Below are 24,456 nucleotides of genomic sequence, written 5' to 3' on the forward strand. Positions count from 1 at the left end.
GGAGCGGGGGAGGGAGGGCGCTGGGGAGGAGCAAAAACCCACCGAAGAGGTACAGTGAACACTATTCTGGTGATGGGCACATTTATAGCCTTGACTCAAGCCGTGTGAGAAAAACATTTGTACCTCCTTAATATTTTGAAATAATTTTTAAAAAGGGGGGGCTTGGAGACCTCAGGCTTGAATTCCAGAAATGACACTGGGTCTGTCTTCAGAGACGTGTGCTTCCTTTCCTTGCTGCTTTCAAGAGTCCTGGTTTGCTGCCCTTTTCCAGCACGGAAAGGTCTTGGAGTCACAGCCTGCCTTCCTCTCAACCTGCAGGAGTTATGCGATAACCCAAGTCTTCTCCTCTGGAGAACTGGAAAAACCTTCCACTCTTTCATATTCAACGTTTATACTCCTGGGTTAGTGCATTTTACTGCACTTGAATAATGTATATAACCTTCAAACTACAGATGAAAATAATGTACACTGGCAGATCTATTTGGTCATCCAATGTAAAGTTTCCCCGGGCTGTGAAAATCAGGTGTATATGTGGTTTATTTTGTTTGAATAGGTTGTAGTTTGTTTCTGAAACTTAGCTTTTTTAAAAACCTGAGCTTCATCTTCCATCACATTTATATAGGTATAAGTTTAATAAAAACTGTGGTAGTATAAATAAATATTTTCTTAAAACAGTATATTTTCTCAAAATTTATGTTTTCTTTGATGAAATTTCTGTTGTATTTGACAAAAAAGAGTTTCTGGAATAAATTATGTCTGATCTTTAAAAAAAAAAAAAACTCTTCCTTTTTCTAATTGCATATTTGTGTGAAGTCAGATTTTCTTCTTATACTTTAAGCAAAACAATGTATCACAACATACTGAATGCAGAAGCCGGTTTAAGAATCCAACTGTATTCTATTAAGCCAAACACTAAAGAGATTTACAAAGATATAAAAGAATGTCACTCCCCACTAACATTTTTTTCTGTTTTGGAAAAGGTAGTTATTTATCATGAAAATGCTCTTTATGTTAATCTATCAGTTATTTTTAGGTGAATTAATAAATATTTTTTAAAAGTATCCATTTTAATGTAGTAAATATAGATATAATCCACATAAACAAAAGCTCTTGGGGAGGGGTCCACAATCATTTTTAAGAGTAAAAAGTGGTTCTTAAACCAAAAAAGTAGAAAACTGCTAGTTTAATATTTGAAGGGCTGATGTTGGCTCATTTTAAGAAATAAAGGGTAGGTCTTCAGCCTTTTATTTGGTTTAGATAAAACTGAAGTATAATACCGGATTTTGATTTTTGTGTCCATTTGCAATTTTTAAATTAAAGCATTACTTCTGTTGATATCATGAATATCATGATGCACTGCTGGCTTAATCTTGGACTAACTAGAAATTATCACAGATATTTCAGCTTTTGAAGAGGCAACTTAATGTGGCTAGAATTATGAGAATAAAAACAAGGGGGCTGTGTCTGTCATCTCTCCCTATGTGTTAATTATACGTCACATATCTCTTTAAGAATGACTGTTCAGTCATTGTAAAGATCGAATTAGTTAATATATGTGAAAATATTCTGTAGCTATATAATACATATTATAATAATATAATATTAATGTAATATGTGTATAATATATGTATAATATCACTATATGTAATATATTAATATTAGGTTGTATTGTTGGCTGTCATGCACAGTGGTTGAGTTTGTTAGAAGGGGAGAAATTAAGTTGAAGGGATACTTTTTATTTTTTTTGAGAAGTTTATTTAACATCAAGCAAGTGGAGACTTTGCTTAACACTATAGACATTTCAACACTTGAGTTACAAAAAGGATACCACATTATTTGCACTTTTAATTGGCTTCCCTTTTAATGCATGTTGTCAAGAGGAAAAAAAAACTAGCATATGGCTGAAAGATAAAATAACTAAACTCTTTGGAATTCTTTAAAATGAAAGGTGAAGCTTAAGTTATAAAAGAATAGATTAATATATTTAGTAAAATCAAAGTTATTTTTTTCCTTTTGGTGATTCTGTTTTTTGGGATACTTTTTCTTTTTTTTTAAAAAAAGACACTCATTTCCCTGATTATACTCAAGGCTAAAAGACGTTAATTATTTTTCATAAGGCAAATATTCTGGTTTATGCAAATTTAAAGCTAGGTACATAAATTAGTTAGTTATTGCAAATGTTCATGCAAATGTTATGTAGTTATATTTACCACATAAAATTTCTCAAAAATTTTAAAAACCTCCATACAAGTATAGTTTTAAATTACAACGGCATGATCAAAAATAGGAACACATGTAGCAAAAGCACTGATAGTGCTTAACCACCATCAGTTAGGCATCAACACAGAACAGATGGTCCAGGAAGACACACAACAGGTTTGCAGTCTGGGTAGAAAAGCATAAAGCCATTAAAACTATCAGATTTCTGTTTCTTGTAGATATTAGTCAATGAATAAGTAAAGACATAATCCTTGGTTGTAGAAGGACCAAATCTTAGAGTATTAGTGTTGCAAAATTGCTAACTGTAACTTCATTTTTTCCCCTAATTTAAAAGTTTTTATATATAGTGGTAGATAATACTATTCCCTGTTTATTATTGTAATTGAAATTAATGCAGCTCGTCATAAGTAGGTCATTTATAAATGTGAAATTGCTTGAGGCCCTGTTTTACTGCCATGTTGCCTTTAACTTCTGGTTGGACAGATTTGAGCTATATTGCTAGGTTATTTGCCACTAAAGCATTTTTCATCTTATGAAAGGAGATGGTTAATTTGAGATTGTGTTGTCTTGGAAATAGCTATGTATGATTAGAAAGGTACTTACATTTCACATGTATATCATTCAATAGTCCATCTTTTATTTTAGAAAAAGGTCTTTCCAAAGATATATTCTTTTAAAAAAGTGGTATGCTTTCAAAAAGAGCCTAATGAAAACTTATTTATTATGATTGTCTATTCCAAATGAATGTTTGTTTAGCATTTTAAGTATTAAACAAAAGTGAAAGGCAGAATATTTAGAAGATTTAATACTACCTTTTAGAGAATTGTGGAGTCATACTATACCCAGTTTGTCTAAACGACTGTATTGTGATTTTCGTTATATTTAAAAAAAAAAAATCTTAAAATACACACAGGAATGGGAGTGTTTTCTGTCTTTATATTGGATGCATTCTTTTTACAGAAGAAATTTGTAATATTCTTTTATTTTCTTATGGTTTATTGTTAGTCTCACAAATGTCTTATGATTCTGAATCCCTAGCATTGAATTCTACATATATGTTGTCATTAAATGTGTTTCAGCTAAGTAACAATCTGACATAATTAATATTTTCCCCTATAAATAAATAAAACAGGCTTCATAAAGCAACAGATTTTTGTGGATGTCTTTTAAAATCTCTTTAAAAAATGTTTTACAGGGTTAGAAGGATTAGTTAATACCAAAAGATTCGTAGTGAAAAACAGCAATCCTCTGCTCTCTCTCTCTCCTCACATCTCAGTTCAGTTCTCCAGAGTAAAAACTCTTTAAACTTTTTTTTTTTAAGCAATGTCTTCTGTTATTTAACCTCATATATAGTGATAATATGCCTACTCTGGTATTTCTTGATTTATCCCTTTTAGACATTCTCTACTGACTTCCTGATAGTGGTAGATGAGATTTTATCTTTTTTATGCCCCTATTTGTTTTTCTTCTTCCATATCCTTCTAATATAGTTACCACAAGTTTAGTTAAATTGGTAATCAATATTTACATTATTACAACTATATAGAGTTTACTGCAAAGCCAGGTATTATTTTTCCTGAATTTACTAATTGTCTTGGTTTGCATACTTTTCTGTACATTTTCCCTTAAGTAGTCAACTGTTTTTTATAAGGGTAGAGCTTAGGACTTTTCTGGCAGTTTCACCTGAGGGCGGTCCCTTTCACATAAAGAGATTATATTCTTGGGATGAAAGAGCCTGTTTTCTATGATCCTAACATATGTCAGTGTGACCCTTACTCAAATTAGGCATGCATCAAATTGGAAACCTGATCCTTGTAATTGAAAGTTTATTGCTCTCTAGATCCATGCCTAGAGTGCTTATTGGTTATCCTGGCCTGCAAATATAGAAAGTTTATGATAATAGACTATGATATAATATCTAATGATTATATTAATAAAGAAATTGGAACCTTTCAGTTCTGTTTGCATACTAAAATAGCTCAAATAGGTACACGATAGATTAGAAACTGAAACTGGAGGCTTGGAGTGCCTAGGTATTTAGCCTGTTCAATGAAAGCACTCCTCTATTCTGTTGGCTTTCCTAATGAGTCTACTAGAGCATAGAAATCCCCTCAAATCCCATGTACTCATTTCAAAGATTTGTAGGCACTAAGAAGCATAGATTTATAAAGGATGTAGAAAATTTTCATTCCCCTCTCTAAGATTTCTGTTGAATGTGAGACTAATTTTAGGCGTTGAAGTACTTTTCTCTCAATTTTTTGAAATACTTTCTCTAGATTATTTAAATTGTGCTTTTCCTTTTTCCTCAGATTTCTAAAATAATTTCATCTTATGTTGTTTGTATATAAAAACTAAACATTTCCCTCTGTGTATACGCAGAATTGTCTTATTGTTAAAAGCAGTCTTTCTCAAAGGCTAAAAATATAAAACATACTAATAATTTTTTATGAAAAATTCTGAAAAGATTTTGAGCAAACCAAAATTCTAAATTCTGAAAACTTGCTGCTACTTAGAGGAGCTTTATACAAAAGAGACTATAGAACTTCCTGACAAATGAATAAATTTTGAGATATCATTGGGAATGTTGGACATAAAATTAAAAAAATAAACTTTAAAACTTTATTTGAAAAAAACTTCTTTAAAGAAAACAGAAAAATTTCGCAGAACTCTGTGTCAGGGACAAAGATAGTATTTACTTTATAAACTTTGTTAAAGGGAACATGAAATCACCACATCTTTATTAGAGTATTATGCATTCCAAAGTAAAATCCAAATGATATGTTGTCATGTAGTGATTGTCTTGCACTATAAATATATATAGTTTTTTTAGTTTATGTACAGTTTCAGTAGTGATATTGAATCTTTTAAAAATACTTATTGTCAGATTTAAGTACTCAGGTTTATAATAATATATCACTGTAATGAACTGGGGGAGACAAGGAAATGAATCATCTTTAGTTTGATTACTCACTGTGAAAACAATTGGGAATATGCTCAAACAATTCAATAAAACAGTGGTATATTGTACACATGGGTTTTATAGATAACATTGCTGAAACGTTTTCTTTTATTAGCCTTTTCTTTGTTTTCCTGAGTGATCCTATAAGAGAAAACACTAAAAGAGAGTAAAGGAAAAGAGCTTTAGGAATCTAGGCAAATTTCTAGTTTGGACTTCGATTTTCTGATTTGTGGTGAAACCTGGTATCTCTACAGTATTTTCTAGGTCTAAATGTGGTCAGTGTATGCATAGGAGGCAGTCATGGGTGAGAGGTATGTAAGGGGCCTCAAATATAGAATAAAGAAAATAGAAATAAGAAGATAGAAGGAGGCCAGAGAGGAAAGATATTTATTCAGTGTCTGTGATTGTAAATGACTGATGTAACTGTAGGTATGCCTAACATTTTTGTTGCTAGGGTTGTTTCTACAATGTTCTCCCAATTACAAGTACACTTTTCTCCACAATGATGGCTTGACTAAACCAAGTTTTTATATATTAAATACTATGGCCAGTATAGTAAGTACTCCGTGATTATTTCTTTAACTTACTAGAAAGTACCAGCATTGATTACATGAAACAAGGTTTTCCCTTCCGTTCTCTGGGTTTTTAACCTTGACTTCTTGACTGTGCTTGCCGTTGTCTTTGTCTGCCGTGACACATGATCTGACTTCTGCAATAGATTCTCCTTGTTTTTGTAAGTAACTAGTTCTGGTTGATGCTTTTACTTGAGTGACTCGCTTTTCCATTTAAACTCTCTTGCCTGGGGCTGTTCTGATTTTATTGTTATCTTGCACTAAGTATAAATCAGTCACAGGTCAGATTTAACCTGCTTTACTAATATTCTCCCTTGTTCTGCAGATCTCAAATTATAATTTAGGACTCTGTTATGGGAGTGTGGGGGTTGGAGGGACAAAAAAAATAAAAGTAAAATAAGGACTCTTACTCAACTTGAGACATACATCTTAGTGGGTAGTACCTATTCCGGGTGAGTCAGGGACTCTTGTCCTACCAGACTTCAAGATATACAGGACTATAGCAGCTAAGGTGGTGCTGTTGACATAGAAATATACACATAGGCCAGTGAAACATACAGGAGAGCACAGAAACAAGCCAGGCCTATGCATAAATAGGTACTTTGAATGGTGAAAGTCTTATCAATTAGAGAAATGTGAGATTACAATGAATTGTATAAATTGTTCATCTGGAAAAAAATACCTGTTTCATTTATAAAATTAAATTCCAGATGGACTAAAGACCTGAATTTCTGTTTACAACTCACTCTTTTAAATTATTACAATATTATAATATGTATTATAATATGTACATCATCTAGGGAAAGCTTTCTTAAAACAGAAAGTGGGCTCACACCTGTAATCCTAGCACTTTGGGAGGCAGAGGCAGAAGGATCACTTGAGGTTAGGAGTTCAAGACTGGACTGAGCAAGAGCAAGACCCTGTCTCTACAAAAAATAGAAAAATTAGCCAGGCATGGTGCCATGTACCCATAGTCCCACCTACTTGGGAGGCTGAGGCAGGAGGATCACTTTGAGCCCTGGAGTTGGAGACTGCAGTGAGCTATGATGATGACACTGCACTTTAGCTTGCAAAACATAATGAGGCCCTGTCTCAAAAACAAACAAATGAACAAATAAAACACAGGAAGCAAAAAAATTTAAAAGGAAACAAATAAATAATAGGAAACAAACTGGAAAAAAATATCAACAAGAATTTGTAGCCTAAAAATCATATAACTAATTAATAAGAAAAACCTAACATCTCAGTAGAAAAATAGGTAAAGTTCAAGGCAAATGAATATAGACAGTTGATAGAAGAGGAAATTAAAATGGTCAATAAACTGGAGAGAGTCTCATGATTACTGTTGTTATCAGGGAGTTCTCAGTTACAACAGAGAAATACAATTATTTGATACCAGTAACAATGTAAGTGTTAAAGGGATGTGAGAAAATGGGCTGTTGATGGGAGTGTAAATTTGTGCAGCCATTGTGAAGATCTGTTTGGCAGTGTTTATTAAAAATGAAAATGTATGTACGTTATGTTCTAGCAATTCTTTTCTTCAGAAAAAATAAATATGATATTTGTGCAGGGAAACACAAAGATGTCCATTGCAGTATTATGTGTAATAGTGAAATTTAAGAACAGTCTAAATATCTATCAGCAAGTAGGTGAGTAGAAAACAAGTAGCACACTTGATAGCAATTAAAAGCAATGAATTGGATCTATATGAATTAATATGGATAGATCTCAAGAAATGTGATGAGTGAAAAAGCATGTAAAACTTTATACTATTTATGCATATTATAAGCAGATATTTTCTGTAGACACTGTATATGGAAGAGAAGAGGGCATTATGTAGGAAGAAGGTGGTGGTAAAGGGAAATTTTGGTTTTATCTGTAATTATTTTAAAAGGAAAGCATATTCAAATATTACTGAAATAATTAATTTTTAAGTTCAAAGGGAAAAGTACTAGAAGGAAACATGGTAAAATGTTAACAGTGGTTAATTATGGGTGATAATATAGGTGATTGTTACTTCATTGTACATTTCTGTGTGGTATTTTGCTATTTTTTTGTTTGTTTGTTTTTAAGCTAAGAAATGCTCTTTTCTCTTTCCTTTTCCTTCCCCTCTGTTTCCTGAATAGTTTGTCCTTTTAAACCCATAGAGTAGTGCAGAACAAAGTAGGCTTTTGTGCCGAGCGGAGGTGGGGCATGGACCAGAGTGGGATATTGGAGGATGTCCACATGGAGCTGTACAGCACAGGGTGTTGGAGCCCAAGCGGGGTGAAGAGAGGGTGACATGCAAAAGGGGAGTGTACCATGACTAGTCTGCGGCATTAGCCTCCGCTGGTGTGCAGACCATCCATTTATAGGGTATTGAAGCCTGACTGGATGGAGGGCATCCATAAGGAGAGGCAGCCTGGTGTGGGTTGTGGAAATCCAAATTGGTTTAGAAGAGCATCCAGGTGGATAGGCCCAGTGTGGGGGATCAGAGCCCAGGATATTCATGTGGGGATGTGCGGTGGTCAGATAAAGAGTATCAGAACCTGAGCTAGGTTAAGGGAATGTCATGAATGAGGGGCTCCCCAGTGTACAAAGTCAGGGCATGAGTGGGGTGAGGAGGGTATCTTGGACAGGGATGGCCTGGTGTGGGGTGTCAGAGATGAAAGAGGAGGGCTTCCACATGGAGCGAAAGATTGGTTAGGGTGTAACAGTGATATTAAATTGGTTACACATAGGTGATTGATCAAATAAATATATTAGAGGTAATAGGAGCAAGGTTTCTCAATGTCAGAGAAAAGAGTTACAGATTCAGAAGGGAAGAAAACGAACATGAATACTGTGGTTAGATTGGAATTAGAAGTATTGATGTGAATTCATAGTTTCAATAGGATATATAAATACTTCCCTAGATACTCACTAAAAGGGCCTGGGAACACCAACACCTCAATAACAGCACACCTGTGGTCTTGATCTTGGCTTCAAAATACCATTCTCTACTAAAATGGAAAAAATGGCTTATTCAGGGTTGGAGTAAGGAAAGTAAAAGATGAGCCTGGAACATTTTTTTTCAGAAAGCAAGAAAATACTTAAAGAATTACAGGTCAGATCAAAAGGACACGAAACCAGCTTGAGGGAGCTCCCAGTGGCCATGTCTAGGACACATCGAATATCAAAATAATTATAAAAATAGATTATAACCCATTGAATATAATTGGGAAGCATGAGTCCATACTAATATAAGTAGATAAATAAATAAATTGAAGACTTGATGAAGAACAAATTATTAACATAGTTTCAAAGTACCTCCTCACAAAATAATAATTACAAAAGGGAATTAGCAACTATCATGGCAAACACTGGCAGATACCACTTAATTCAAGTGATAAAAGCAAATATCATCAGTAATGGTACAGATTGCAACCACATACTATCTCTTAGGATGCAATGAGAAGAACACAGCATCTCTTCTGTGTATTTCCTATCAAAGATGCATAACCTGAACCTAATTATGAGTGAGACACAGTCTAATCAGACAAACCTAATCAAAAGGCATTCTATGAAATAAATGTCCTATAGCCTTCTAAAGTGTCTTCTAGTTCATGTGCTTCAAGGAAAGACTAGGAAACTGTTCCAGGCTGAAAGAGACTAAAAAGTGCATTTCAGACTACTGAATGCCAAGTGTGATTCTGAACTATGTAATAACAGTAATGTATCATCGTTAATTTCCTGATTTTAGTAGTAATATGTGTTTGTAGAAAGTGAACACTAAAATATTCGGGATTATTGGGTATCAGGTCAGCAATTCTCAAGTGTTTCAGAAAAAGACTACTGTTGATGCAACATTTCTGTAAGTTTAATATTGCCCCATTTGTTCATTCATTTCAACTTTTCTCTCTTTTTCTCTCCCTGCCCCCCTGCTTCTTTGGATTTTTATTATTGTGTCTTAAGGTTCACTAATCTTTTGCTACACAGTTTCTAATCTGCTGTTAAGCTCATGCAGTGAGTTTTTCATTTCAGACATTGTATTTTGTAGCTTTGGAAGTTTCATTTGGGTTTTTTTTTTTTTTAATAGTTTCCATTTCTCTCCACTTAATGTTCATGTTTTTCTTTAAATCCTTTAGTATGTTTATAATAGCTGTTTTAAAGCCCTTGTCTGCTATTTCCATGATCTCTTTCATTTCTGGGTCTGTTTCTATTGACTGTTTCCATTTTCCTTCTTGGTTATGGATCACATTTTTCTGATCTTTTGTATGTCCGTTAGTTTTTTTATTGTATGCTGGCCATTGTAATTATTACATTTTGGAGTGTTTGGATCTTGTCCTTTAAAGAGTGAAGAATTTTGTTTTGGTAGATTGTCAAGTTACTTGGAATCAGCTTGATCCTTTCAAGGCTTGTGTTTAAGTGTTGTTAGGGAGATTCTTTTTTTTTTTTTTTTTTGAGACAGAGTCTCACTCTGTTGCCCAGGCTAGAGTGAGTGCCGTGGCGTCAGCCTAGCTCACAGCAACCTCAAACTCCTGAGCTCAAGCGATCCTCCTGTCTCAGCCTCCCGAGTAGCTGGGACTACAGGCATGCGCCACCATGCCCGGCTAATTTTTTCTATATATATTTTTAGCTGTCCATATAATTTCTTTCTATTTTTAGTAGAGGTGGGGTCTCGCTCTTGCTCAGGCTGGTCTCGAACTCCTGAGCTCAAACGATCCGCCCACCTCGGCCTCCCAGAGTGCTAGGATTACAGGCGTGAGCCACCGCGCCCGGCCATAGGGAGATTCTTGAATAGCTCTTTGCTCAACTGCTAATTTAGTCCTGTTTCTAACACTTGACTCTCCTGAGGCTTCTTCTGAATGCTCTGGATGTTCATTGAGGTCTCTTCTTCACTCTGGCTAGTCAGAAGTCAAATTTCTCTCTGCACCTTGTGAGCTTTAAGAATTGTTTAACTTATAGCTTTCCTGTATTGTTCTCTGCTTAGCCTTGTGAAGTTTTAGGGTCTATATGCACAACTCAGTATTTAGCCAAAATCTTCCAGGCAGATTTTGGAGTTCTTTGTTAGTGTAGCTCCTTTCTCTCTGCTATTCCTCTGGCAGTGTCAGTCAATTCATTGTCCTTGAACTGAACTCCTGCTTTGTTTGCTAAAGTTCATTGAGACTTGGGCTCCCCTCTCCCCTATACTTCATTCTGGATAACGTCTCACTAGAGAGAGCCTAGTTAGGGATTATAGCCTTGCATTACCTGCCGTCTAAAGTCTGAAAACAATTTTTTTATGTTTTATCTAGTTTTCTAGTTCTTTATGGCAAGAGGGCAATTTTGCCCACCTTCTTCCTTCTTGTAATAGCTAGCTATTCCCTCCTATTTTAGCTAGTTTGGTTGTATTATTTTCTCACCTAGTACATTGAGCAATCTAGATGGTTGAACTCATCCAAGGTCAGATACTGGCAGTGTGGGTGTGGTCAGAGGACAAAAGGATCAAGAAGTTGGGAGTGCTGGGAAGGGAATGGTTGAAGTAAAGAGTGGTTCTCGGTGTGGTCTGAGGATCCTTTTGGAGCTCCATAGTATCTTGCCACTGCTGACTACATGTGTGAGGCTGAAATTTCTTCATAAACTTGAACCAAAATAATAAAAACATTAGATCAAATGCAGAAGCAAAGATGAGAATTAGTCTGTTTTTTAAAAATTAAACTAGACATTAAAGAGATTTGTTACAAAAATAGTAAAACAGTACCACCCACGCTTCTTACTAAATTTTTTTGTTTGGCACTTGATAGCATGTAATGAGTTTGTTATTTTTTAAGTGAGTTAAATAAATAAATAAATAACTTTGAAATTTTCTGTCTTAATTGCTAATATTGAACAATATAGGCCACAAAACCTAAAATTGTGTGGAGTCATCAGTTAAGATTATGTAGGGATCTCAAGACCTAAAAGTTTGAGAATTGCTGAAATAAAGCACCCTAGAGTCTACACAGTCTAGGGAAGGATCTTAAGGCAATGGACTGCATAAAAAGGGGGCATATTAAGGAATGAGAGATCTATTCAGTTAATATTTTCTATTGGATAGGTGTCAATTTCTTGACTTCTCTGCATCCTTGTGTGGAGGGAGATGGTGCCTGTATCTAAATTCTGTAATCACAGGGTAATACTCTGTCCCAGCAACTGCTTAGGTTTCTGCTTTTTCTGATATTTTGGACTCAGCTGTTGCACAGGGTATCCTGATTTACATCTGCCATTGCACTTGGCAGCGTCTTTCTCCAGCCTGGCCTCTTTGCCCTAATGAGGAACTAGCCTATACCTGCTTGTGTTCTGGCCTCAACTTAACCTTCTGTTCTGGTGCAACCACTTTTATTTGATTTTCCCATTCTTAACCATGGCTTGACTATTTTTCTTTCGTTTTTGCTACTGCAGAATCATTCAGCCATTGCTTTCGTTGAATCTATAGAGTTTACCCACGATAAAAGTATTAACCTGTGTCATCCACTTTTTTCTTTAATTTCTCTGGGACATTGCCTGCTCACATATAATCCCCATTACCAACTGAGGAAAAATAACATTTATTGGTTACTAGCCCTATTTTAAATGGATTTATTTTGGGTGATGGAACTATATATTCAAAGGAAATAACAGGTTATTCATCCTAGGAATGTAAAGTGGTAAAATGAGAATGAAGGGCAACATTTGATTTAGATTTCAAATTTATTTTGCTACTGCTTTAGGAATATCAGATGCATTTATATTAATTAGAAATCATTTGTCCCTTTAGATCGTCTCTATTAATGATAAATACACAATTTATTTAAATGAAAAAATGTATTATATGATTAGTTTTAGTCATCCATAGGTTTTTAGTTGTGTTTCAATGTAATTTTACTTTAAATTTTTTTAATTTTTTTGCAGTAATCCTAAAACGGAGAGTCAGAGAGTAAATAAAAAAGTAAACAATGATGCTTCACTGAGAATTCATAATCTATCCATTTTGGTGAAACAGATAAAATTTTATTACCAGGTAAGTGATCTTTTTTTAATTTGATATTTTAATAACTACTTACATTTTTGTGTAACTTGTATCAATCATCTAACAAATATGAAATAGTATATGCCAGGTCCCGGTCTATTTGCTGGAGATAGAGTAGTAAATAAAATATCTCTTATGAATATTAAAGATATAAGCAAGCACATCATAATTATCTGATATTACAAATGATTACTGTATTTTACCTGTTTTTAAAAACAATTGCCAGTTTCTTGAGAATTTGCGTAGTGTAATAGTTTGTTGTTAGCCTACTTGAGTTATGCCTTTGAAAAGTATACTTTTATTGCCTTTTTAAAAAAACCCAAGTTGGATGCATATTTCAATTTTTATTTTATTTATTTATTTATTTATTTATTTTTTGAGACAGAGTCTCGCTTTGTTGCCCAGGCTAGAGTGAGTGCCATGGCATCAGCCTAGCTCATAGCAACCTCCAACTCCTGGGCTCAAGCAATCCTCCTGCCTCAGCCTCCCAAGTAGCTGGGACTACCGGCATGCACCACCATGCCTGGCTAATTTTTTCTATGTATATTTTTAGTTGGCCAGATAATTTCTTTCTATTTTTAGTAGAGACGGAGTCTCGCTCTTGCTCGGGCCAGTCTCGAACTCCTGAGCTCGAGCGATCCACCTGCCTTGGCCTTCCAGCGTACTGGGATTGCAGGCGTGAGCCACCGCGCCCGGCCTCATATTTCAGTTTTTAAACATGAACATTCTTAAGGCTATCAGTGTACCTCTAAGAATTGCTGTAGCTATACTGCACAAATTTTGGTATGATATATTTTTAAATACGTTTATTTCTATGCACTTTCTAATTTCTACTATGATTTATTTCTTAGTTATTCAGAAGTATGCTATTAAATTTCCAAACATAATTTTGAAGTAATATTTTTTGGTTTTCATTTTTGGTCAAAGAATGTGGTTTATATAATACTGATACTTTGATATTTGTTAATAATTACTTAGCTTGGCCTAACACATTGTTAGTTTTCATTAAAGTTCCATGTACACTTGAAAAAGATATGTATTCTCCAATTATTTGGGTGCAGAGTTAGAGCAGTCTTGTTTGTTAATTGTACTGTTCAAATCTTTTGCAGCTTTATTAATTTGTCTCTTGAGCTGTCAGTTATTGAGAAAGATGAGTTGAAATATCCCATTATGATAATGGATTTATCAGATGTTCCTTTATACACTTTGAAGCTATGGATGTAAATAAATTTAGAATTGTTAAATCTTTCTGAAGAATTTGATCATTTATCAGCAATTGTTTATACATTTTTTTCTTTGCACTGGTTTAATATTTTTTCACTATTTCTGTTTTCTTGGAGGCCACTGTCAAAATTATGCTTTTCATATTTAATGTAGTAAAGGCTGAAATTAATCAGCATCTTTACTGTTTTATGGAATAGTACTATGACCTGAGAATGCTTTTAATTTTTTCCAATGTATTTTAGAATTCTTTGAACCCATATTTAGTATAAAGAAATGTGCAGTTTTAGTAACAGCACATTTGCTCAATGTGGTTATTTAGGAAATGGAAATGAAGTCTGACCTTTGCCAGAAATGTTAAGCTTCTTACTGTGAAGAAAGAATTATTGATAATTTATAGGAAGAAGGAGAGCCTAGTTTAAATTATCTTTGTATAGTAACTAAATAATATTTAATCTGGTTTATAGTTGAAATAGTCCTTCTTATGATACATTAGCACCATGAACTTTAATTCACAGAAACTTGTAACATACAGTCATACATAGATAGCCTAATGATGAGGTTACATTCTGAGAAATGCATCAGTAGGTGATTTCGTCATTTGAACATCGTAAGAGTGTACTTACACAAACCTAGATGATGTAGCCTATCACACACCTAGGCTATATGGTATAGCCTATTGCTTCTAGGCTACAAACCTGTACAGCGTGTTACTGTACTGAATACTATAGGCAGTGTAACACAATGGTAAGTATTTGTGTATCTAAACATATTTAAACGTAGAAAAGATACAGTAAAAATATTATAATCTTTTGTGACAACTGTTGTATATGCAGTTCGTCATTGAGTGTAATGTCATTACTGTAGTGCATGACTATGTATCAATAAAAAAGAGTTTTAGTTGGTGATCTAAAGTAAACAATATGGTTAATTACCATTTTTTAATAGAAAAGTTACACAAAGCCAACTAAAGGTACATAGTGGTAATGAAATTCCTTGTAATACCTTTTAGGGCACCTCTGCTTATTATTTTCCTGTTAACATATTTTCTACTAGTTCTTTCTTTTTTCTTTTTCTAGTGATTATACTTCTCCAAATCTTTCTGGACTATCTTCATGCCAGAAGAGAATTTCCACATATTCTGTGAACCTTTGCTTTAATGGCCTTAAAAACACTTAAATTGTCTATATTTGAATATTTGACATATCTTTAAAAAATATCAGTATTCTCCTCATCTCCATCTCTCATTTTGTGCTTTATTTTTACCCTTAGCAATTACCAGCAAAAACATTTATTTATTGTCTTTCTCCTCCTCCTAAAATATAAATTCAATGAGAGCAAGGATTTTTGTTTGTTTATTGCTGTATTTCCAGTGTCTAAACTAGAACAATGTCTGAGAGATAACAGATCCTCAATAAATATTTGTAGAATGAATGACCCAATTTTCTCAAAATTTTTTCGTATTTCATTTGTATTGCTAAAATTCTTTCTTTCTCCTGCGTTTTTATTTTTTTATTTTTTTTTATTTATTTATTTATTTTTTTTTTGTTGAGACAGAGTCTCACTTTATTGCCCAGGCTAGAGTGAGTGCCGTGGCGTCAGCTTAGCTCACAGCAACCTCAGACTCCTCGGCTTAAGCGATCCTACTGCCTCAGCCTCCCGAGTAGCTGGGACTACAGGCATGCGCCACTATGCCCGGCTAATTTTTTCTATATAGATTTTTAGTTGTCCATATAATGTCTTTCTATTTTTAGTAGAGACGGGGTCTCGCTCAGGCTGGTCTCGAACTCCTGACCTTGAGCAATCCACCCGCCTCGGCCTCCCAGAGTGCTAGGATTACAGGCGTGAACCACCGCGCCCGGCCCTCCTGCGTTTTTAAAATAGGTTTCTTATGGCTTGAGTAAGAAACTGGTGTCTTTACTAGTTCGTGTACATATATGATCACACTTGACCTATCAATTAATCTGTTACTCCTACTTAGTAAAGTTATATTTATCTTGGGCTCATTTATATATTCTTTTTCCATTTCCTTAATACCTTAATCATGAGTATCTGTAGAGCTAGGTGAAGTCTGGGGCATCTGTGGATGATATAATAAAGCATTAACAATAGTATATGAGCCTCTGCTCTTTTTTATGTCTTGTATATTTTTAAGTATTACTTGTAAGATTGGAATAGGGAAATAAAAGGAATTTTCACAAAAATATAGGTAGAATCCTCAGAAGAACCCATAGGGGAACTATATAGAGATTTTAGAATAATTTGCTTTTTAAAGATTTGTATAATTTTTAGCTGCATTATTACGTAATATTAGTACTTTCATTTATAACTTAAAATTAATACTTGATAATAAAGTAAATTTTTCCCATTAACTCTAACGTTTAATAGCCATCATCATTTTTTAAATTTTATACTTTTTTTTTACTTCCTACTCTCCCCCAAAAAAGGCACACATATAGTAAGTTATGGAGCTGAAATTTAAGCCTGGGGTATTCTGACTCCACTCTACCAGAGTACACTCTACTGGGCGTTAGAGTCTATTAGACTAGAGTAAGTTTTTAGATGACATGGAGGTAAGTTTGAGTTTAGCAATTTGCATCATCCAAATATAATCAAACATCATAGTGTAAAGGTCAAGTTGTTGATGTTACCATATGGTGAAAGGGTGTATGAGATTGCTTTCATCTTTATGGGAAAACTGAGTTAATAAGAGAGCATGGGGAAACAGATTAGGTAGGACGTGTAGAACTAGCTGAGGAAGAGGGTGCAGGAAAAAGGTAGTGGATCACATTGAAGATTACTATCCACTTGTACAGTTTTGCTTACAACATGTACCAACAAATGATGCAAATGAGTTTTATCTTTTATCTGTGAAGTTTTTAAATTGAGATAAAGCTTATTTCTAATAATTGAGAGTATCTGTTAACATTTAAAACTGCTTTTTATGAAGGTGAATGTCAAAGGTTTTTTTGTTCTGACTTAGGTTATTGCCACGAAGTAGATACAGATAAAACAGTGGTTATTTTTTAATACATCTCTCTTATTTATGATTTCTTTTAAATATCTACAATGATAGTCCTCATAATTTTGCTTCAAGGCAAAGAAACTAAAAATTAGAATGAATTAGAAATTTATTCCTGTAAATCCATTTAGCTGTTACATATATAGCTATAGCAATTCTCTCTTGAAATAACTTTCTTTTAACTGGAAAATTTAGTAAATACCCAAACTCAATTACCATTCCTTACAGTAAGTGATTTTAGCAATTTTGACACATATTCTTAATATCCTTAATTCTATTTATCTAACATGATACACATATTGAGTATGGACTTTAAATGCATTCATATTTTTCGCAAGAGTTTTTTCTTTTAAAGGCTAAGAAATACAATGCTGAGGAAAATTTTTTTGAAACTCTATAATATATATCTATAGGGAATTATAGATAAAAGATTATTTCTAATTAGCATTTGGTGTCATGCCACCCACTGACCATGGGCAAATGCTTTAGTGGATCCAGAATTACACATCTTTCAAAAGCAGTACAAGTTAACTTTTTATAGTATTTTTCATGGTTATTTGCTTCCTCATTATAGTATTAAGTTAAATAAAGGATTCAAAAAGACTTGAATTCTTTTCAAAAACTTATTCCTTAGTAATGAGTTATATCTGAACATGTAGTCAAAGCCAATTTGTAAGGAGACTATCATAGTTATTTCTATAATCTTGGAAAGATTCAGTAGTATCACATGGCACCATCAGTGTTGTAGTCTTAATTCATCCCAGACCCTTTGCATATCATCAGTGTCAGTGGGTTATGATGGCAGACATGATGTGTTCCTTCATTTCTTCAAGGAAAAGGCGAAGTTGCACACTTGATGTATTACCTAAAATGAATAACTTGAAAGCATTCAATTCTTTCTGAATGATCTTGTACTGTCAGCATATACATTTATTCTTGTCACTAAAGTTTAACAGAAGTCAAAGGAAGTTAAACATCTGTTGTACATACAGGAGAGGAATAATATACTGAGAAAGAACCCACTTTCATGAAATGATTTATAAGATAGGATTTTTAATAAAGTAATTAGCTTTCTTTTTTAAATTTTTGTTTTTTGCTTTATCCATGTTGAGGAAGCTTTCTTAATTTTTAATATCAGTTGACATTTTTAGTACCCTCAGAGAAATAACAAAAAGATACACATGCTCAATCTTTTATTGAGGAATGTTGCTTAACTTTTTCTCACCTAAAACCTCAGATTTCCAAATGATAAAACATTAGACCAATTGAGTTGTACACTTTTATTTTGTAGACTTTTGATATATTAACTTAAATCTATCTGGTATTATTATTTTAGTTGTTTAAGTCATTAATTTAAAGTTAGAAACAATTTAAGCCCTTATATATCTTTCATTTTTTTTAGTTGTAGTATAGCATGCCAGCAGAAAAGTGTACAAATCATAAGTTATAGTTTGATGAGTAATTACCTAGTCAGCATTACCCTTATAACAATTATTGGATATCTTTTCATAGGAGACTTTGCAGCAATTGATCATGATGTCACTGCCAAATGTCTTAATCATTGGCAAAAATCCCTTCTCTGGTAAGTATTAAAATTAACATAATGTGATAAAATGTCTTATCTTTGTGCAGTACCATAGTGCTTACCAAGAACTTGCTTGTTTATATTAACTCACTAGGTTTTTCACAACTCTGTAGAAGTTGGAAGCGATGTTCCATTTTATAGAGAGAAAACAAGCTTAAATATTTATAAGTTGTGGGTGAAAACAGACATAAATTTTACATTAAGTCCAGTGTTTTTCCTACTATATCAAACTGATACTTTTCTGAGATGATTTTTAGTGTCTCATTATAAACAAGTAAAGTAGATGATGGTAGTTATAAGTTTGAAGAAATATAACCTTAGAAAAAATACAATTTTGAAATAATTTTCAGGTTTCTATTTATATATCTACTATCTACCATTGCCAGAGTTGTTTGAATCTTAGCTTTTACTGATACGTTTTAATTTATGCTAAACTACTTCTGATCTTTTAAATTATTTTCTTCAAAATTTTCTGCCCTTTATTGCATTTTAAGTGTGATATTTCAGAGTTTTAATTTTTAAACAGTTGGGGAAATTAGCAGCTACCTACTAGTTTCAACAGTGGACTTATCCTTACAGCCATATGTTAACCAAATTAAATATATCTTCTCAGTCAAAACAAACAAAAATAAAACCAAAATCAAAACTAAAATCAAACAACTAGTTTTATAAAGGAAACTAATAATTAAAATGGGTGAATTAGGAGTTTGGATAGTCTTTAGAGATACCCTGGAATGTTTGATTATACAGATAAAAAAATGAAAAAAATTTTGCATGGAGGATGGAATTATTTTCAGTTCTACATGTAGTTAGTAAGTACCTACCAAGTTAGGGACCAGGAATATAAAGAGATGGTCCATGTTCTAGAGAATCTTGTGGTTTGGTAAGAGATGCACAGATTACTAGGAAATTATTCATTAGTAATAATTAGTATGAAACAGAGCTGTACAGAATGTTAAGCCATATAAAATATTGAGCAATTATTCTTAAAATTAACATATTAGTGAAGTTTGGGGACCATTGGTGATTGGCTCAGGAAAGACTACACAGAGATGTTAAGAGCTGTGCCTAGGATTGTGATTAATAAGTAGTTCTCTAGGGAATGAGGAGATAGGAGAAGAAAAGACAGGCATAGAGAATAGCAGAAGTGAAGTCAGAGGAGTGTGTATGTATGTATATTTGGGAAGAATGGTGATTAACATGGCTCAGTATAGCTAGAAAGTAGGCTGTTTCTAGGAGGAAATGTCTGAAAAGATTTGGACTTTTTCATAGACAGGCTTGCCTGATGCTGAAAATCTGGCCCAAAGAAGTAATTTTTTTTTTTTTTTTACCAGCTGAATATTTTAAGAAAATCTTAATTGAATGCTGTTAGGGAATATTCTCTTCAGTTCTGTTACAGATCGTTAACTTCTATCTAGCTTGTTATGTACATTTATTTTAACAACCTCACGGTAACACATTTAAGATTCTGATTCTCATGAACTTACACAGTGGAAAACCATTTAAATTTTATAGGTAAAGGAATCATAAGATCTGTATTTTAGTAAGAAAACACTAATAGGCCTAAGAGGAGCCAGACCTATTAGGAGCCATTTTGGCTGCCTTTGTGGCATGCCCCTGTATCAGCATAATTTGGTAGGTTCTTGATTTGGCAAGCTGGTGTAGTATAAGCATTTATGGAAAAGGAATGGATTCATAGTTAGCATTCTTATTGCACAGAGCCTTGAAGCCTATTTATGTATCCTGCAGCCCTTCAAAATTGCAGTTCTTGCCCACTTCTTCTTCTGTTACCATGTCGTACACACAGAGCTTTTTAAAATTCTCCACTGTATTTGCTTATAGACTAAATCAAATTATTGTGAACATTACCTCTAGAAGTGATTCTTCCAATATAAGAAAAAGAATTGAAATAGAATAAAAAGTTGTGCTTAGTAATTGTTTTTATTTCAGAACAAGGCACAGAAGAAGTTAAAAAGCTGCTTTTACTTTTACTGGGTTGTGCAGTTCAAGTAAGTTAAAATATTTCTTCATATTTTCATTTTAACAACCTCTTTTGTTTTTTTCAGATTCTAGTTCTGAAAGACTTAAGGCTGGACCATTGGTTTTTGAAATTTGTGTTAGACAATTTTAAATAACTGTATAACCTCCTAAGGAGATTATCTTGAAGATTATCTTGAGATTACCTTTTCTGTTTCAAACTTTGGATATATTATAGTTATATCATTTCTAATTTTTAATTATTCTTATTCTGAGGCTTCTAATGACCCCAGGTTTTTCATGTTGCCTCAGAAGTACCCTTAAAAACTCCTCCCAAAATATCCTTATGATTTATGTTTGCATATGTGTTATGTTTTAGAAGAAGGGAAGGGGGATTAACACTAAAAAAACCCTGCCTCCTTTTTAATGTTGTATGTTTTAATGTTATATGTACACCGTGGAATACTAGTCAGCCATAAAAAGAGGAATTAATAATACCTTGGCAACAATCTGGATGGAACTGCAGACCATTCTCCTAAGTGAAGTATCGTAAGAATGGAAAAAAAAAACACCACATGTACTCACTATTAAATAGGAACTAACCAATGAGCACACAAGTGCACAGAGGGAAGTAAAACTCAGTGGAAAGAAACAGGGCTGGGGGAGGGAGGGGAAGAAACCAACCTAATGGGCACTGTCCAAGACTATCTGGGTGACAGGCACACCTATAGCAGCACTCAAAACATTACAAAAATAAGTCATGTAACCTAAAACATTTGTACTCCCTTAATATTCTGAAATTAAAAAAAAAAAAAAAAAAGGCAGGGCTAGGCATAGTGTGGCTCACGCCTATAATCCCAGCACTTTGGGAGGTCAAGGCAGGGAATTGCTTGAGGCCAGGAGTTCAAGACCAGCCTGGCCAACGTAGCAACATAGGACAACATAGCAAGCCCGTCTCTACAAAAAAATTTAAAAAATTAGCCAGTGTGGTGGTGTGCACTTGTAGTAGTCCCAGCTACCTGGGACGCTGAGGCAAGAGGATTGCTTGAGCCCAGGAGTTCCAGGTTATAGTGAGCTATGATCATGCCACTACACTCTAGTCTGGGCGACAGAGCGAGACTCTGTCTCTGAAAAAAAAGGGGGGTGAGGTAGAATTTATGAAAAATGTTGTAGGAGTGTGGGTTATTATTATATTGCTCTTTGATCAATGACTATAATTAGTAATAATAGGAGCTATGATTTATTAAATGCTTACTTTGTGTCAGATATTATACCTTATGTAGGTTTTCTCATAATATCTTTTTTCAGGTAAGGAGATTGGTGTTTAGATAGGGTGATAGTTAAGTTATTTTCCAAATTAGGGACTTGGGAAAGTCAAAGAAGGTGCTGTTAATAATTATAGTGGAACTGCATGTATAAACTGGGATAGTCCCAGGCAAACCAGGATGGTCACTCTAAATGTAGGTCATATTGCTACTAGAGCAAAGAACTGAAATTCAACTCTGGTTTTTTTATTTTTTTATTTTTGTTTTTTATTTTTTAAGACTAGTCAAGTGCAGTAGTGAGAAGGGGGCAAAGAGTAGGGCAAGGATTTCCATCTGTAACTGACTGAGCAATCAGTTGAGATAACTCAGTACCTTCCGACCAACTTCAACTATGGTTTGAGTTCAAAACCTATTGTATACTATGTTGATTTTTCATTGAATCAACCATTGTTCCAATGAGTGATTACAATGCTGCTTTTTTTTAATTTTATTTTATTTTATTTTTTTTGAGACAGAGTCTCGCTCTGTTGCCCGGGCTAGAGTGCCGTGGCATCAGCCCAGCTCAGAGCAACCTCAAACTCCTGGGTTCAAGCTATCCTTCTGCCTCAGCCTCCCGCGTAGCTGGGACTACAGGCATGTGCCACCATGCCCAGCTAATTTTTTTCTCTATATATTTTTAGCTGTCCAAATCATTTCTTTCTATGTTTTAGTAGAGATGGGGTCTTGGTCTTGCTCAGGCTGGTCTCGAACTGACCTCGAGTAATCCTCCCGCCTCCGCCTCCCAGAGTGCTAGGATTACAGGCGTGAGCCACTGCGCCTGGCCTACAATGCTGCTTTAAACTGTCTGTCTTCTTTGTGAAAGTTTATTTGTAAACAAATAAATAATGTGACCACTGGTAATTTTTTGCATATATATATATCAGAAATTATATATCCAAGAGAGCATTGGCTTTTAGAGCGGACTGCTTGGGAGCTATATTCTTAAACAAAGTATGTTATTACTGTTTCATGCTATATAATGTGCAGGTGTTTACTTCACAGTTGATTAAATATTAAGTTAAATATGGTGTTTATAGTCATTCCTGTTCTAATTTGGTCATCAGATCCTGAGTTAGAAACAGATCCTTAATTATTTACAGACTTTATGTACTGTATTTGCTTTTAAAAATACCCTTTGTTGGTGAGTGTTACGTGTATTTAGATAACATAGTGACAGTATAAATTTGGTTGTTACTGCTGGTTATTTCTTAGTTGTTATTGCTGGTTACTAAAATTGACAGTGGGAATGGAGCAGAACCAAGGACCTTTTTTTAATGAGCAGTTTAGGGAAAAGCCTCAAGATACTAAAGAACCGATCATTAGTTAATATTATCTGTAAGAAGAATAAAAAAGACTAAAAAATCTGAGCCACTTATCCCCACCTATTTTCTTTTTTTTCTTTTTTTAAATTTTTTTTGGAGACAAGAGTCTTGATCTGTCGCCCTGAGTAGAGTGCAGTGGTGCCATTGTAGCTCATTGCAAGCTCAAACTCCTGGGCTAGAGGAATCCTCTTGCCTCAGCCTCCCGAGTAGCTGGGACTATAGGCCCGCGCCACAATGCCCAGCTAATTTTTCTATATTTAGTAGAGATGGGGTCTCGCTCTTGCTCAGGCTGGTCTCAAACTCCTGAGCTCAAGCAGTCCTCCTGCCTTGGCCTCCCAGAATGTTAGGATTACAGGCGTGAGCCACCGCACCCGGCCTCCCCACCTATTTTCTATAACTTACATAATAGTATTCCCATATGCTAGAAAATGGATGTCCTGAAACAATGTTCTTTTTTCTAACTAAAGCTTTAATAGGTTAACCAACTGCTACTTTTCTAGTTCTGCCGATGGGTGTTTCCTAAAGAAATTTAGCAAGAATATTTTATACTTGGATGACTGTTGATGTTCATGTTTTAAAACAACTTACAACATTTTACTTTACTAGTGAAATAAAGCAGAGCTATGAAATGGACTTTTTTTTTTTTTTTTTAAGAGATAGGGTCTCCCTCTGTCACCCAGGCTAGAGTTTAGTGTCTCAATCACAGTTCACTGCAGCCTTGAACTCCTGGGCTCAAGTAGTCCTCCCACCTCAGCCTCAGCCTTCACCTCCCGAGTAGCTAGGACTACAGGCTCATCTCACCACACATGGCTAATTTTAAAATTTTTTGTAGAGATGGGGTCTCACTATGTTGCCCAGGCTGGTCTTAAACTCCTGGCCTCAGGCGATCCTCCTGCCTCACAAAGCCATGGGATTATAGGCATGAGCCACCACAAAATTTTTCCTAAAACTATTTAATGAAGCATTGCTCAGAAATCAACTATCATCAGATATGTACAGTCCTTCTTATTGATACACAGAACTAAATGCTGCATAAAGCAAAATGATGTATAAATAGTCCTGGCCTTGTAAGGAGCCTACCTTCTAAAATAGTTTATATTAATATCTGTAATTTTGGCATGTAATTAAAACAAGGTTTTTCTATCATGTTAAATATTCTTAATTTTTCCTATGGACATATTAGCTTGTTATATTTACCTGTACTTTAGATTCATATAATCTGGAAAAGGTTTGTAAGGTAGATATTTCAAATGGTTATTAGAAAAGGGAGGGAAAATGTTTGGGTA

General features: G+C 34.2%; 1 protein-coding gene across 1 annotated transcript in view; it reads left to right on the forward strand.

The window, feature by feature from the left end:
- Positions 1-24,456, forward strand: part of CCDC88A (coiled-coil domain containing 88A) — a 123,290-nt gene that overhangs the window by 16,324 nt on the left and 82,510 nt on the right. Inside the window, exons 3-5 of the mRNA XM_069494280.1 lie at positions 12,622-12,730; positions 18,495-18,564; positions 20,518-20,576. Of these exons, the coding sequence (XP_069350381.1) occupies positions 12,622-12,730; positions 18,495-18,564; positions 20,518-20,576 (238 nt within the window). The remainder of the gene's footprint in view (positions 1-12,621; positions 12,731-18,494; positions 18,565-20,517; positions 20,577-24,456) is intronic.

The sequence above is a fragment of the Eulemur rufifrons genome, chromosome 19 (assembly GCF_041146395.1).
Source record: "Eulemur rufifrons isolate Redbay chromosome 19, OSU_ERuf_1, whole genome shotgun sequence".
NCBI lineage: Eukaryota > Metazoa > Chordata > Mammalia > Primates > Lemuridae > Eulemur > Eulemur rufifrons.